At 38.0% G+C, this 16,748-nt stretch overlaps 1 protein-coding gene across 1 annotated transcript; it reads left to right on the top strand.

Moving 5' to 3' along the window:
- The first annotated feature begins 2,362 nt into the window (after positions 1-2,362).
- LOC102801529 (uncharacterized) lies at positions 2,363-3,259 on the top strand. Its single transcript, XM_006818536.2, has one exon. It carries the CDS (start codon positions 2,363-2,365, stop codon positions 3,257-3,259), a length of 897 nt encoding a protein of 298 aa, XP_006818599.2.
- The last annotated feature ends 13,489 nt before the right edge of the window (positions 3,260-16,748 follow it).

The raw sequence follows: 16,748 nt of genomic DNA, 5'->3' as shown, positions 1-16,748 counted from the left end.
AATATGTCAACCTAGCAACGTTACTGATACCCGCACATGAAAGTATAGAAAGTCGTTCTATTTTGGACGCCATGGGAAATGCAATACGCCTGACGGGTAATCCCGATCCCCGACTCATAACGAGTTCTTGGTTGCGTTTGGCAGATATAAATCCATTATATGTGAAGTTTTCCCACATAGACGTGAAGAACTAGACTGTTACCAAGACGACATAACGGACATTGCCATTAGCTTCGGGGGCAGTCTATTCTACGAGTACCATGTCGAATTTGCCACTCGTGCAGCAGCTTGGTTACTGCAAAGAAACATCAAAATTGACTGGTCGATCCGAGATGCGGATATTTTTATGCGCCTCACCGCCGGACGTAAAGCTAATGCGTGCTCAATTTGTGGTAGTACAATTCATTCGTCAGACTTTTGTCCACGTAAGCAATTCTTTACACCCAACCAACAACAGGCTAATTCAACTGTCGACGTTAGAGGACGCCCCAAGACTTATTTAAATGGTAAAGAAGGGTGTAATAACTATAATACCGACGGTAAAGGGTGTTCTAGATATCCATGCCATTTTTTGCATGCCTGTACTTCATGCAAATCCAGCCACCCAGAATATAGTTGCCCCAAGTCATTCAATGCAGCCAGGGCTCCTAAATCCATTGCTGTTAATCCTGGTACCACTCATTGACTGCCTACACCTAGCACACCGATTCAAGTTGATTTATTGGAAGAATATTTGACTAATCACCCAGATTCAGACTTTGTCAGCCAATTATGTTCAGGCCTTCGTCATGGTTTTAAGACTGGCATTGAGGACGCACCAACTGTTTCCTATGAATGCTTGAACAATTTGTCTGCTCAGAAAAATTCGGAACCTGTTACACGTTTATTGCAGACTGAGTTAGACAATGGATATGTAATCGGTCCTTTTGATTCAACTCCATTTCCAGTTTACCGGATTAATCCTTTGGGTCTGGTTGAGGGCAAATATTCCAAGAAACTGCGACTGATTGTTGACATGTCTGCACCACATGATAAACCACAAGTGCCTAGTCTTAATGAGCTTATTGACAAGGACACGTATTCTATGTCATACATCAGAATTGATGATGCCTTTGAAGAAGTTAAACGATTAGATGGCAATGCATTCATGTGCAAATTCGATATCGCTGATGCCTTCAAGCAGTTACCTCTACACCCATCAGTATGGCACTTACATGGTGTTAAATGGAAAAATAGTTATTATTTTTTCGTTCGTTTGGTATTCGGGGGCCAGATCAAGTTCGAAAATTTTTGATACATTGTCACAAGCTATCTGTTGGATAGCAGAGCACCGATTTCAAGTGAAATTTATCCTACATTTGCTAGATGACTTTCTCACTGTGGACAAGCTGGAAGAGACTGCTGCTCGTTCGATGGCTATAATGACAATGATTTTCAAATCGTTAAACATTCCCTTGGCAATGCACAAGACTCTCGGGCCAGTACAAGAAATTGAGTATTTAGGACTCATGATTAATTCTAAGGACATGCTTGCCTACCTACCTACCAGATAACAAGAAAATCAGAACTATTGCTAAGATTTCTGAATTTTCTTCACAGAAAACAATCACCAAACGACAATTACTTTCTTTGCTGGGTCATCTTAACTTCGCGGCTAGGGTGATCCTGCCAGGAAGATCATTCATCACTTACATGCTGAGACTAGCTTCTTCTGTATCTAAGTTACATCACTACGTCACATTGAATAAAGCTTGCCGTTTAGAGTTGCGTATGTGGGGGCTATTTTTGGAATCTTGGAATGGTATCCACTTATTTCTGAACAGTGACATAATTAGTGCTTCCGACTTCCACATTTTCACAGATGCCTCATCAACTAAAGGGTTTGGAGGTTATTTCCAGGGACACTGGTTCTGTGAGGTTTGGCCTTCACAGTTGATGTTAGAGCAACGAGACGATTGGTCAATGGCATTCCTTGAGTTGTATCCCATTGTTGTGGCTTCAATGTTATGGGGAAAGTTCTGGTCTCAGCAATGTATTCGTTTTAACTGCGACAATCAAGCCAGAGTTCAAGTCATCTACTACGTCGACTGACACTGACCGCCATGCAGCACAATTTTATTGTTCTTGCACAATTCATTCCGGGAAGACAGAACACTGTAGCTGATGCATTATCTCGTTTCCAGTTTCAGGAATTCAGGCACCTTGCACCAGAAGCACACAAGCACAAGACACAGTGTCCACCATATTACGAAGTAATGTAGATTTAGGGCAAAATGTGCATGAACTGTGGAGTTGTACATTAGCGCCTAGAACAAGGCAAGCTTATAACTCAGGTTTAAACCTTTTCATTCGTTTTGTGAACATGCACGCTGAGTCATGTTCTTTCGGTAATTTACCAGCAGTATCAGAGGACTTATTACTACTTTTTATTACACATTGTTACAAATATCTACAACTCAAAGAATCTACGATAAGACTATACCTTGCTGGGATTCGTTTCAGATACATTGAAGCAGGTGTACCTAATCCATGGCAGGTAACTGTCAGTGTGCCATTAGTACGAGTTAATTTGTTACTCAGGGCAATTAAACGTAATCAGGGACGAGGCACTAGGCCACGCTGTGCTTTCACAGCTGATATTATTTATTTAATGTTTAGTACTCTCGAGTTAGGAGTATTTACCCAGTTCATTGATATCCTCATGCAAACTGTTGTGTTGGTAGCTTTTTTCGGTTTCCTGTGCTGCGGTGAATTCACCGTCAGGTCCTATGGAGCGTTTAATAGAGATTTTCATTTATGTATTGAGGATGTCAGTTTTCAAGGTGATGCTCAAGTTTTACTACGATTGAAGTCATCAAAGTCAGATCAATTTCGTGAAGGAGTGGTAATTAGATTATTCAGAAATGACCGCATGTGTCCAGTACAGAGTCTGAAGCGATATTTGTCTCTCAGAGTGGCTTTGCGTCCTAGACCTAGTTTAGGGGACCCTCTCTTTGTAACTAAAGGCAACTTACCACTGACGCGTTCTGTTTTCCTACAGTATTTACGCAGACTTGTCTGCTCATTGGGTCTCAGTTCATTTCAATTTACAGGCCATTCCTTCCGTATAGGGGCAGCTACGTCTGCAGCAAATGCCGGTATCCAAGATCACATGATTAAGGCACTAGGCAGATGGTCTTCAGATAGCTACTTGAGGTACTTTCATACTTCAGGGATGTCAGTCAGATCTGCACATTCTACATTAGCCAGTAGTTTCTAATCTGATTCATTATAAATTCCTCTATCTTGGGGTTATTTAATTTGGGGGCTTCGTATATTTATCATATACTCTTTCTTCCCCAAGATTTGGTTTCTATGCTTTTTAAATTATTATTTATGTATTTTATTCGTATGTATTTATTATTAATATTCATTTACTAAACACATCGTAGTTTACAGCCTCTGCTGTTTTCTACCAGTTCCGGACAGCTTCCGCTGTCCTCTGCCAGGTAGTTGCAGCTTCCGCAGCTTCTATCGATAACACTTACCTCACGTAGCTCACAGCTACATAACCTACTTACTTCACGTAGCTTTCAGCTACAATAATCGACCTACAGCTTCCGCTGTTCATCTCTCATATTAATATACTAACATTAATGCTAACGTTTTACAAGTCAGTACTTACTGTTTTTTGAGCTTTTCAGATTTGCTGTACTTTACTATATCTTTTCTGCGGTAGTAGTTTGACACTGCTAACCGTCTCACTGGGGGCTCGCTGTGGGACTAGTCTAGGCAAGTTAGGTAGCACTCATTGTTAGGTAGATTTCAGTTATGCATTTCAGACTGTTTGTATGGTCCCAGCAGCGTGCCCCCTGTTTTGCCAAATAAACATGTGTTCTTATCTCTTTATCTGTTGTGTCATAAATACCTTCTAGATTGACCTATGACCTCTACATACTTGGAGTAACACTACAGAAATTTAACAGTAATTTGCGAAATACATATTCGCATTTTCGAATGTTCAACTATGGGACTTGTTACAACTTGAACAACTTGGCAATTACTTTGAATAAGTTTGCACGGTGCGTTAATAGCCTAAAACCCACTGCGTGCCGACAGCATCAACAACTTGTTACTGAAAATCAGAAGGAATTTGAAAACTTTATATTGATTAAAAAAGTTACAAAAATGCCGTGATTTTTCCACTATAAATGATTGACATTACAGTAAGATAGAATGCAGGAACGTTGCCTTATATATTTTCCATGTATGTGATCAAAAAAAAAAAACATTCAATAGGTAGTTTAGTCAGGGAGTCTCCCATGCAAGTACTAAACACGGCCGATTGTGTTTTACTTTAAACATGTGTCGGGCACATAACCAAACAGCTGCATGGATTATTTTAAATTAAGCAGAACAGGCGGTTATTTCATGTTATTGGAGGTTTTAAATCGATATCGTTTGCACAATTACCTTCGAGATTGACCTATGACCTCTACATACTTGGAATAACTCTACAGTAATTTACGAAATATTTATTCGCATGTTCAACTATGGGACTTGTTAATATGATATCACAGGTTTCAATCCCGAATGAAACTACCAACTTTGCAATCGCTTTTCACAACTTTGTATGCAGTTTGTTGTCGATTTTTCGGTTGACTGTTGTTTTAATCTGCTTTTATAGAGGCACTCTCGGAACATTTACTTAATGTTTTTGAAATTTAACAGCGGGGTTGTCATGCTAATAACTTAGGTTAAATATACAAGCAACTCCGCCAACATTTCCATTGTTTTCTTGCAACTTTGCACGCTGTTTTTTTAACATTTTACAGTCAGCTCATGTAAACATACTTAGGCTGCTTTCAAGTGGATTTTATTAAATTTATCGACTTTACAACTGCGCGTTTTCATATGCAAACAACTTAGGTCATATAAACAAATACATCTACCAACTTTGCAATAACTTTGAACAACTTTGCAATTACTTTGAATAAGTTTGCATGGTGTGTTAATAGCCTAAAACCCACCGCCTGCCGACAGCATCAACAACTTGTTCGTGAAAATTAGAAGGAATTTGAAAACTATATTAATTAAAAAAGTTACAAAAATGCCACGATTTTCCTCTATAAATGATTGACATCACAATAAGAAAAAATGAAAAACGTTGCCTTATATATTTTCCATGTGTGTGATGAAACAAAAAAACAACAACAGATCGTTTACTCAGGGAGTCTTCCGTGAAAGTACTACCCACGCCCGATTGAGTCGATTGTGCTTTATTATAGGTATTTGTCGGGCACCTAACCACACAAATGCATGGATTATTTGAAATTAAGACGAATTGGCGGCTATTTCATGTTTTTGGATGTTTTAAATGGATATCGTTTGCACAAGTACCTTCTACATTGACCTATGACCTCAACATACTTGGAGTAACACTAAGGTAATTTAACAGTAATTCACGAAATATTTATTCACATTCTCGAATGTTCAACTATGGGATTTGTTAATATGATAACACAGGTAACAATCCCGAATTAAACTACCGACTTTTCATTCGCTTTTCACAACTTTGTAAGCAGTTTGTTGTCAATCTGCATATATATGAGACATTCTCAGAACATTTGCACAATGTTTTCGAAATTTAACTGCAGGGTTGTCATAATAATGACCAACATTTTATTCGTTTTTTCCAACTTTACACTCTGTTTTCTAACATTATACAATCAGCTCATGTAAACATCAATGTGCTGCTTTCAAATGGCTTTTATTAAATTTACCGACATTACAGCTGCTCGTTGCCATATGCCAACAACTTAGGTCATATATTTCTCTTTTTATTACTCAGTTATAAAGTATACAGTTCATCTAAGTTTAAAATTACATACATATATAGTGATACGAGTAGAACAGTGATGCTTACGAAAATATACGTATATAGTTTTGATCAATATATTTAAAAAACGATATGCATTGTTAACGATCGGTAGCTAGGCATGTGTACAAGACTAAAAATATATTCTGGAATATACGATTTACAATTATATATACAAAAAAACGGTGACACACTCGCACAGCATGCAATTTAATAAGTTTCAAAGTAATGTTCGAATGGAAGATAATGTCCTTGGTCAATATGAGTCTCAGTATTACTTCATCCGTTGGTAAAGTTAGTCCATATGTAATTTCCCGGGCAGCTTTGAGTTTATCATATGTTACTGTGGCTATGGAATCGTTAATGCAGTAGCGGTTGGCGAACGACTGTATCGAGTAGTTGAGGTGAAGGTTTTCAAAATCATTCTTCAAACGATTTTTGACCCGTGTTTTGAAGCACATCAGTACGTTTGTTTTGTTTTGTGTAGGTGGACCGAAGATGTACTAATCCAGTGGAATGCCAGTATTTGAATCCATAACTAGATATTTTTGAGAGTGAGATGAACAGGAGCCAGCCGACTGCATTAGATGAATATATGCGCCAGGTCATTGACCTCGTCTCAAAAAGGACATTTGTCTGTGTCTCTGATACGAGAACTTAGTAAAAACCTGCCAGTGGGATATGCGCCGTGGATAAGGCACCACTGCAGGTCACCATCTTTTTTTAATAAGGATGGTAGATAGCAATTACAAAAGTTAGTTGTCATATCTAGGGAAACGATATTCTGTCATGCCATATCGTAAACTAAAAATCAGTAAACTAAAAACACGGATGCTCCGATTTAGAGTATAGATATTGCTGTAGATATTGAAGGCGGTAGGAGGCAGCGATGCGGGCTGAGGGATTTACGAGACCCTGTCCACCTTCATTCATTTGTAAGTATAGTGTCTCCTTTTTAATCCAGTGTCTACCTTGCCACAACAATTTTAAGGAGGCATCTTGTATTGTTTGTATTAATGCTTTGGTTGGACACAGTGAAACAAATCTGTGTAACAAACTCTGATTCACAATTAGAATATGCCCTCTATACGACATATATGGCGTATATTTGTTGTACCAATCAAATTTGACCCTCACCTGTTCAACCATATCTTTCCCGTTATTTTCCTCAAAGCTGGGCGTGTTGCCTAGATATGTGCCGAGAATTTTTAGGCCATCGCTGTTCCAGTTAATATTTAGTGGTCTGTTTTTTTCGGGATCGCCATTGACCTACCCAAAGACCCTGGGATTTTGTGAAGTTAATACAAACGTTGCTTGCACGTTCGTATATTTGTAGCCAATGTTCAAGTTTTGGAAAGTCTTCGTTGTCTGAAAGAAAAAAGCTTACATCGTCTGCGTAGGCTGAAAGATTGACCTGTATATTGTTAACTGAGATGCCTTGTATTTCGCTTTCCGTTCTTATTTTATTTAAGAGCGTCTCAATAACATTTGTGTATAGTTGTCCACTTAGACTGCATCCTTGTCGAATGCCGCGCATATGTTACGTAGACTCGCCAAATGCAGTTATCGTTTGAAATGTATTTTATTTAAAACGTTTTGTTCCAATTGTTATTTCCGCCAATTGTGGTGCACCTACCGTAAATCAAACATGAACGCTCTTAAAGTATGTTATATTAATGCAGACTGTTTGGTTATCCAAGTGGCTGTAGCGCTAGTACTATGTTTGTTACAAACCGCATTAATTCGTTTCCATGTATTTATCGTAATCTCATTTTTAAATTTAATGAATGTGGGCAGAGGTTATCAAATCGTCTGCTTTTGAGTCTGTATAACTCTGATATACAGTGGAAGTCAGCACTTTTCCAACACTGGAAAAATCAGCTGTACTAACTTGTACATTTATTTGTTTGTTCTCTTCTGTTCTGATATGGATCTTATGATTGGCTGAAAGATTGACCTGTCTATTGTTAGCTGAAATGCCTGGTATTTCGCTTTCCGTCCTCATTTTATTTAAGAGCGTCTCAATAACAATGGTGTATAATTGTCCGCTTAGACTGCATCCTTGTCGAATACCGCGCATAAAGTTAACATGACTGGTTAGCGACGAGTTGATGCGCACAATGCTTTGTGTACCTGAGTAGATTAGCTGTATTTATTTGATAAAGTGTTCACAAAAACCGAAGGCGCCTAGTGTTTTGAATAAAAAATCATGATGCACTCGATCGAGCGCTTTTTGTTGATCTAAGGTGACAATTGCTAGTGGAGTGTTGTTCAAGTTTACATACGTGATTGCATCACGTACCAAGCTTATATTGTTGTTTATCTGTCTCCCGGGTACACAATATGATTGGCCCACATGTATTATGTCACCGAGCGCTGATCGTAACCTTAGGGAGAGTGCCTTGGTTAGTATTTTATAATCCGTACACAAGAAATTAAAAAGGTCTCTAATTAGCCAGTAAGGTGCTAATTGCTAGCCTGCACGACACTGGTAAACACTCAAATCGTTGCCAAGCAATGACCAGAAGCTATTGTAGAATTCCCCGGGTAAGCCATCAAATCTGGGTGATTTGCCATTGGATAAAAGTGTAACGGCTTTTGATAGCTCTTTAAATGTGAGTGTGTTATCACAATGTTTCTTCTGTACCGCAGAAAGTCTGGAAAACCCTGTACCATTTTATTTTGGCAGTCAGTAGAAACTTGGTCGAGTGAAAATAAGTTAGAGTAAAAATCTCTCACAATTCTCTCATAGAACAAGGCGATTCAGTTGTAGCTGTAGTTGCACCATGATCTTTTGCCTGCTTTTTCGTTTCTCTAGTTCAAAAAAGAACGAGGTCGGGGCATCACAGTTGGTGGCGCGCTCTTATCGCTGGTCGAACTTCATTCAGGCTTCAGTCCGAACGAGGCTATCTCTTCATCGCGAAGAAGACTAACATAGAATGCCAACACTGGATTGCAGTTCGATATGTTTTGTAATGACAATGCGAGTGTGACTGGACAGTGATCTGATAAATGAAAGTGTGACTGAATGGATGCTTTCTGAATTCTTGAGGCAATTGATTTTGGTACATAGAACGTATCAAGTCGACATTGTGTGTTGTTACGTTGCCAAGTAAATTGTTTAGAGTCTGTATTAATATGTCTCCATGCATCAATTAATTTGAAACGTAATGAAACGTTTGACAGAAAAACTGAAGACGGCAAGTGTGGTTCTGGATTGTTAGCTCTAACCATATTTGGATTCAAGGTACAATTAAAATCCCCAGCCACTATGATAGTGTCAAAATTTAATCCATTTGAAAGAGCTTTCCGAGCCTTGAAACACTTCAACCTTTCATGACTATTTGTGGGTGCATATACATTGATTAGATGAAGAGGAAAATCATCTAATTCCATATGAACATGTAATAAATGGTCATCAAGAACGTTATTGACAGTGAATACATTGACTTTTGACCCTGGTTTAACCAGAATTGCCACTGTGGAAGAATGTGAATTATCATGTGAGAAAAGCATTTCTCCATGCTATACAATCCGCCACCTGGCTTCATCAGAAATAATTGTGTGTGTTTCTTGGAGGAAGTACACATTTCTTGAATGATTGGATTTCAGAAAATTGAAAACAAGATGCCGTTTATAAGCATCATTACCACCTCGCATGTTCCAAGTAGTTGCTTTAAAAGCTGCCATAGTTATGAATAATAGTAATAAACACGTTTTAGAGACAATATCCATATTAGTAAAGTAATTTATTATCGGGATAGCGTTTACAATTTCTTTTCTTCCCTTTAGTGATAGGAAGACCACGTTTTGAATTCAAGATGTCAGATCTCGCATTTTCCTGTGAGTCGATTTCTTAATTATTCTTACTTGTTCTCAGAAAATGTTTCCAAAGCCTGGTCGCTGGTCACCTGGTCACCTTGTTATTTTTAAGGTTGTCACAGGTTGTATAAAGATCGTATTGATCGTTTTCAGTGTATTGTATTTCCATGTTCTCGGCAGTTGTATCGGTATTGACCTGTTGAGTTTCTGGACGTGTTTGTGAAACAGTGTCATTGGAGTGTGTATTGTTGTTATTATTCACAGTTGAATCAGTAATAGCAGAAGGACAATTTCGTAGAATATGGCCCTTCTGGTGGCACTTGTGACTTGTTGGCTCGTCAGTTGACAAATAAATTTTATATGTGCGTTCATTGTGAACAACATTAAAAAAGCCATAGATTTTGTCTAGTTCAGTTACCATATATACTTGTCTACGAAAAGACATGATATGACGTAGTTCTGGTTGTTTTTAAGCCGAGAGGAATCATCCTCACAGAACTCACAATTCTACCAAAGCGCTGCAACTGGTCTTCAAGTAAACCATTGAGTAAAAAAGGCGGCACTCACGACAATACTACTTTGCTGGCCGGCTTTATGAGTGGCTCAATGTGAATAAAAGTATCACCGATATCAGAAATGCCTGTAGCACACAACTGGTATACAGTGTCTAAAGCGTCTAAGAAAACAATAACGCTCTCATTAGCCCGTGATGCTGCAACAATTTTGTCAGCACCAATAATTTTAGAAATAGACTTAACGTAACTTATAATAGGAACACCATAAACTGACTCACATTTGACTCCATGTTTTCGAATCAGACCTAAAAACGGCGTGGTCAACGCCCTGACAGCCATCTTGCTTGCCAACGTGGCAGACCACAAAACAACAACAACCCCAAAACGAAAAGAACGAAATACGAGGCAGACTTAAGCCAAAACAACTGGAAACAAATAAAAAATAACCGCAAAGTGTTAACAAACGAGAATTGACAAGATTAAGAACTCACTGACTTGTACAAAAGACAAAATCGGCAACTTTTCAGGAGCGATATGAAGGCACATCCGTATATAAATACATCTACCAACTTTGCAATAACTTTACACAACTTTGCAATCACTTTGAACAACTTTGCACGGTGCGTTAACAGCGTAAAACCCACTGCGTACCAACAGCGTCAGCAAATTCTACGTGAAAATTAGAAGGAATTTGAAAACGTTGCCTTATATCTTTTCGATGTGTATGACGAACCCCCCAAAACATTCAACATGTCGTTTTCTCAGAGTGTCTCCCATGCAAGTACTAACCACGCCCAATAGTGCTTTACTTTTAACATTCGTCGGACACCTAACCAAACAGCTGCATTGATTATTTGAAATTAACCAGAACTGGCGGTTATTTTATGTTTTTGAATGTTTGAAATCATATATCGCTTGCACAAGTACTTTTAGATTAACCTATGACCTCTACATACTTCACAGTTGAATCAGTAATAGCAGAAGGACAATTTCGTAGAATATGGCCCTTCTGGTGGCACTTGTGACTTGTTGGCTCGTCAGTTGACAAATAAATTTTATATGTGCGTTCATTGTGAACAACATTAAAAAAGCCATAGATTTTGTCTAGTTCAGTTACCATATATACTTGTCTACGAAAAGACATGATATGACGTAGTTCTGGTTGTTTTTAAGCCGAGAGGAATCATCCTCACAGAACTCACAATTCTACCAAAGCGCTGCAACTGGTCTTCAAGTAAACCATTGAGTAAAAAAGGCGGCACTCACGACAATACTACTTTGCTGGCCGGCTTTATGAGTGGCTCAATGTGAATAAAAGTATCACCGATATCAGAAATGCCTGTAGCACACAACTGGTATACAGTGTCTAAAGCGTCTAAGAAAACAATAACGCTCTCATTAGCCCGTGGTGCTGCAACAATTTTGTCAGCACCAATAATTTTAGAAATAGACTTAACGTAACTTATAATAGGAACACCATAAACTGACTCACATTTGACTCCATGTTTTCGAGTCAGACCTAAAAACGGCGTGGTCAACGCCCTGACAGCCATCTTGCTTGCCAACGTGGCAGACCACAAAACAACAACAACCCCAAAACGAAAAGAACGAAATACGAGGCAGACTTAAGCCAAAACAACTGGAAACAAATAAAAAATAACCGCAAAGTGTTAACAAACGAGAATTGACAAGATTAAGAACTCACTGACTTGTACAAAAGACAAAATCGGCAACTTTTCAGGAGCGATATGAAGGCACATCCGTATATAAATACATCTACCAACTTTGCAATAACTTTACACAACTTTGCAATCACTTTGAACAACTTTGCATGGTGCGTTAACAGCGTAAAACCCACTGCGTACCAACAGCGTCAGCAAATTCTACGTGAAAATTAGAAGGAATTTGAAAACGTTGCCTTATATCTTTTCGATGTGTATGACGAACCCCCCAAAACATTCAACATGTCGTTTTCTCAGAGTGTCTCCCATGCAAGTACTAACCACGCCCAATAGTGCTTTACTTTTAACATTCGTCGGACACCTAACCAAACAGCTGCATTGATTATTTGAAATTAACCAGAACTGGCGGTTATTTTATGTTTTTGAATGTTTGAAATCATATATCGCTTGCACAAGTACTTTTAGATTAACCTATGACCTCTACATACTTAAAGTAACACTAAGGTAAATTAACAGTAATTTACAAAATATTTATTGCCACGCTGTTTTCTAACATTTTACAGTTAGCTCATGTGAACATCTATAGGCTGCTTTCAATTGGCTTTTATTAAATATGCTGACTTTACAACTGCAAGTTTCTATATGCCAACAACTTAGGTTATATATTCAAATGCGTCTACAAACTTTGCAGTAACTTTTCACAACTTTGCCATCACTTTGAAAAACTTTGCACGTTGTGTTAATACCGTAAAACCTACTACGTATCGACAGCATCAACAACGTGTTCGTGAAAACTGGGAAGAATTTGAAAACTTTCCATGTACCTATGACCTCTACATACTTAAAGTAACACTAAGGTAAATTAACAGTAATTTACGAAATATTTATTCACATTTTCAAACATTCAACTATGGGACTTGTTAATATGATATTATAAGTAACATTCCTGAATGAAAATACTAACTTTGCAATCGCTTTTCACAACTTTGTAAGCAGTTTGTTGTCGATTTTTTGGTTGACTGTTGGGTTAATCTCGGAACATTTACTTAATGTTTTCGAAATTTAACTGCGGGGTTGTCATGCTAATGACTTATGTTAAATATACAAGCAGCTCCGCCAACATTTCCTTCGTTTTTTCCAACATTGCACCCTGTTTTCTAACATTTTACAGTCAGCTCATGTGAACATTTATAGGCTGCTTTCAACTGGCTTGTATTTAATTCATCGACTTTACAACTGCGCGTTTCCAAATGCCAACAACTTTACCAACTGTGCAATAACTTTGAGCAACTTTGCCATCAAACCCACTACGTGCAGAAGCTTCAACAACTTGTTCGTGAAAATTAGAAGGAGTTTTAAAACTTTCCATTAATTAAAAAAGTTACACAAATGCCACAATTTTCCACTATAAATGAATGACATCACAGTAAGAAAAAACGCAAGAACGTTGCTTTATATATTTTACATGTGAGTGATGAAAAAAAAAATCAACATGTCGTTAACTCAGAAAGTCTCTCATGCAAGTATTAACCACGTCCGATTGTGCTTTACTTGAAACAACGTCGGGCACCTAACCACACAGCTGCATAGATTATTTGAAATTAAGCCGAATTGGCGGCTATTTCATGTTTGTGGATGTTTTAAATCGATATCGTTTGCACAAGTACATTCTAGATTGACCTATAACCTTTACATACTTGTAGTAACACTACGGTAATAACATTTACTTACTACGGTAATTTAACAGTAATTGACGAAATATATATTTACATATTCGAACGTTCAACTATTGGACTTGTTAATATGATATCACAGGTTACAATCCCGAATGCAACTACCAACTTTGCAATCGCTTTTCACTACTTTGTAAGCAGTTTGTTGTCAATGTTTCGGTTGACTATTGTGATAATCTGCTTATATATGAGGCATGCTCGGAACATTTACTTAATGTTTTCGAAATTTAACAGCGGGGTTGTCATGATAATGACCAAGGTTAAATATAAAAGTAACTCCGCCAACATTTCCTTCGTTTTTTCAACTTTGTACGCTGTTTTCTAACATTTTACAGTCAGCTCATGTGAACATCTATAGGCTACATCAGTACATCTGTTTGGTGCGGATCTTTCCATTTGTTGTACCGTGTGACATGCGTTGGCATCTTGGCAGTTGTGATAAGGAAGCACAGCAACTGATGACATCCAGTGTAGGTGGACCGAATATGTACTAATCCAGTGGAATGCCAGTATTCGAATTTATTACTAGTTGAACGATCTTTTTGATAGTGAGATGAACAGGAGCCAGCCGACTGCATGAATACGTGCAATGAATACGTGCGCCAGATCATCGACCCCGTCACAAAAAGGACATTTATCTGTGTCTCTGATACGAGAACTTAGTAAAAACCTGCCAGGGGGATATGTGCCGTGGATAAGGCGCCAGTGCAAATCACCATCTTTTTTAATAAGGATGGCAGATAGCAATTACAAAAGTTAGGTGTCATATCTAGGGAAACGATAGCATGTCATGCCATATCGTATTTTATTGTGAGTTTTGGTGTTTAATGTATTGTAGAGTAAGACATTTATATATGGGCCCTATTTCAAGTTTATATAACGGATAAGTTAGTTGGAGGTCTAGATCGTCTTCTATATATGTAATATCAAAGTAGTATTTTGGATTGTTTACTAACACGTGTGTATCAAGACCATTTTCGACCTTTCTTTTCCATTTTCAGGTATAGCTCTCATAATGACGCCCATCGCTAAAAGAAACACGCGTTTCGAGTAGATTGGCACTTGACGATGAATGGTGTCGTTATCCTGCCATTTGCCATTGTCGATTAACTGGCCTACTTTAGTGATGCCGGCTTCAATGAAATGATGCATGTTTAATGGTAATCTATTCAGATGGTGTCTTATAAGTGGATTAGGGAATAACGGTTCCTCAGATACATTATGGTAATTGGATGGACCTTCTATTCTCTTCCAAGGCATTGACGACGACAATAACAGTTGTTGATGTTGTTGCAAGTATTTGTTTACCGTACCTCAAGTTTTTGATATTTTTCAGGAAAAATCAGTAAACCAAAAACACGGATGCTCCGATTCAGAGTATAGATATTGCTGTAGATATTGAAGGCGGTAGGCAGCGATGCAGGATGAGAGATCCACGAGACCTTGTCCACCTTCATTCATTGGAGAGTAAAGTGTCTCCTTCTTTAAATCTAGTATCTACCTTGCCACAAAAATTGTAAGTAGGCTTCTTGTATTGTTTGTATTAATGCTTTGGGTGGACACTGTGAAACAAATCTGTGTAACAGCTTTGAAGCGACCATCTGATTCACAATTAGAGTATGCCCTATATACGACATATATGGCGTATATTTGTTGTACCAATCAAATTTGACCCTCACCTGTTCAACCATATCTTTCTAGTTATTTTCCTCAAAGCTGGGCGTGTTGCTTAAATATGTGTCGATAATTTTTAGGCCATCGCTGTTCCAGTTGATATTTAGTGGTCTGTTCTTTCGGGATCGCCACTGACCTACCCAAAGACCTTGGGATTTTGTGAAGTTAATACGAGCGTTGCTTGCACGTTCGTATATTTGTAACCAATGCTCAAGTTTTGGAAAGTCATTGTCTGAAAGTAAAAAGCTTACATCGTCTGCGTAGGCTGAAAGATTGACCTGTCTATTGTTAACTGAGATGCCTTGTATTTCGCTTTCCGTTCTTATTTTATTTAAGAGCGTCTCAATAACATTTGTGTATAGTTGTCCACTTAGACTTCATCCTTGTCGAATACCGCGCATATGTTACGTAGATTCGCCAAATGCAGTTATCGTGTGAAATGTATTTTATTTAAAACGTTTTGTTCCAATTTTTATTTCCGCCAATTGTGGTGCATCTACCGTAAATCGAACATGAACGCTCTTAAAGTATGTTATAATAATGCATTCCACAGACTGTTTGGTTATCCAAGATTTTGTCTAGTTCCGTTACCATGTATACTTGTCTACGAAAAGACATGATATGACGTAGTTCTGGTTGTTTTTAAGCCGAGAGGAATCATCCTCACAGAACTCACAATTCTACCAAAGCGCTGCAACTGGTCTTCAAGTAAACCATTGAGTAAAAAAGGCGGCACTCACGACAATACTACTTTGCTGGCCGGCTTTATGAGTGGCTCAATGTGAATAAAAGTATCACCGATATCAGAAATGCATGTAGCACACAACTGGTATACAGTGTCTAAAGCGTCTAAGAAAACAATAACGCTCTCAGTACCAATAATTTTAGAAATAGACTTAACGTAACTTAAAATAGGAACACTATAAACTGACTCACATTTGACTCGAAAAGAACGAAATACGAGGCAGACTTATGCCAAAACAACTGGAAATAAATCAAAAATAACCGCAAAGTGTTAGCAAAAGAGAATTGACAAGAGTAAGAACTCCCTGACTTTTACAAAAAAGAAAATCAGTAACTTTTTAGGAGCGATGTGAAGGCACGTCCGTATACAAATACATCTACCAACTTTGCAATAACTTTGAACAACTTTGCACGGTGCGTTAGAAACGTAGACCGCACTACGTGACGACAGCGTCAACAATTTGTTCGTGAAAATTAGAAGAATTTTGAAATAGTTGCCTTATATCCTTTTAATGTGTGTGATGAAACAAAAAAATAGAATTCAACATGTCGTTTACTCAAATTATTCATACAGCAGTGAGGTAAGTTGACCGACAGATGGCTAAACTTAAGCTAAATCGATCATTGTTAGTACTTGCATAGGATACTGCCTGAGTAAACCACCTGGTGGATTTTTTGTTTCCTTTCATCACACACATGAAAAAGATATGTGGAAATGTCC

This window comes from Saccoglossus kowalevskii, chromosome 19, assembly GCF_978046115.1.
Source record: "Saccoglossus kowalevskii chromosome 19, keSacKowa6.1, whole genome shotgun sequence".
NCBI classification, from domain to species: domain Eukaryota; kingdom Metazoa; phylum Hemichordata; class Enteropneusta; family Harrimaniidae; genus Saccoglossus; species Saccoglossus kowalevskii.
This window is presented reverse-complemented; position numbering and strand designations above follow the sequence as displayed.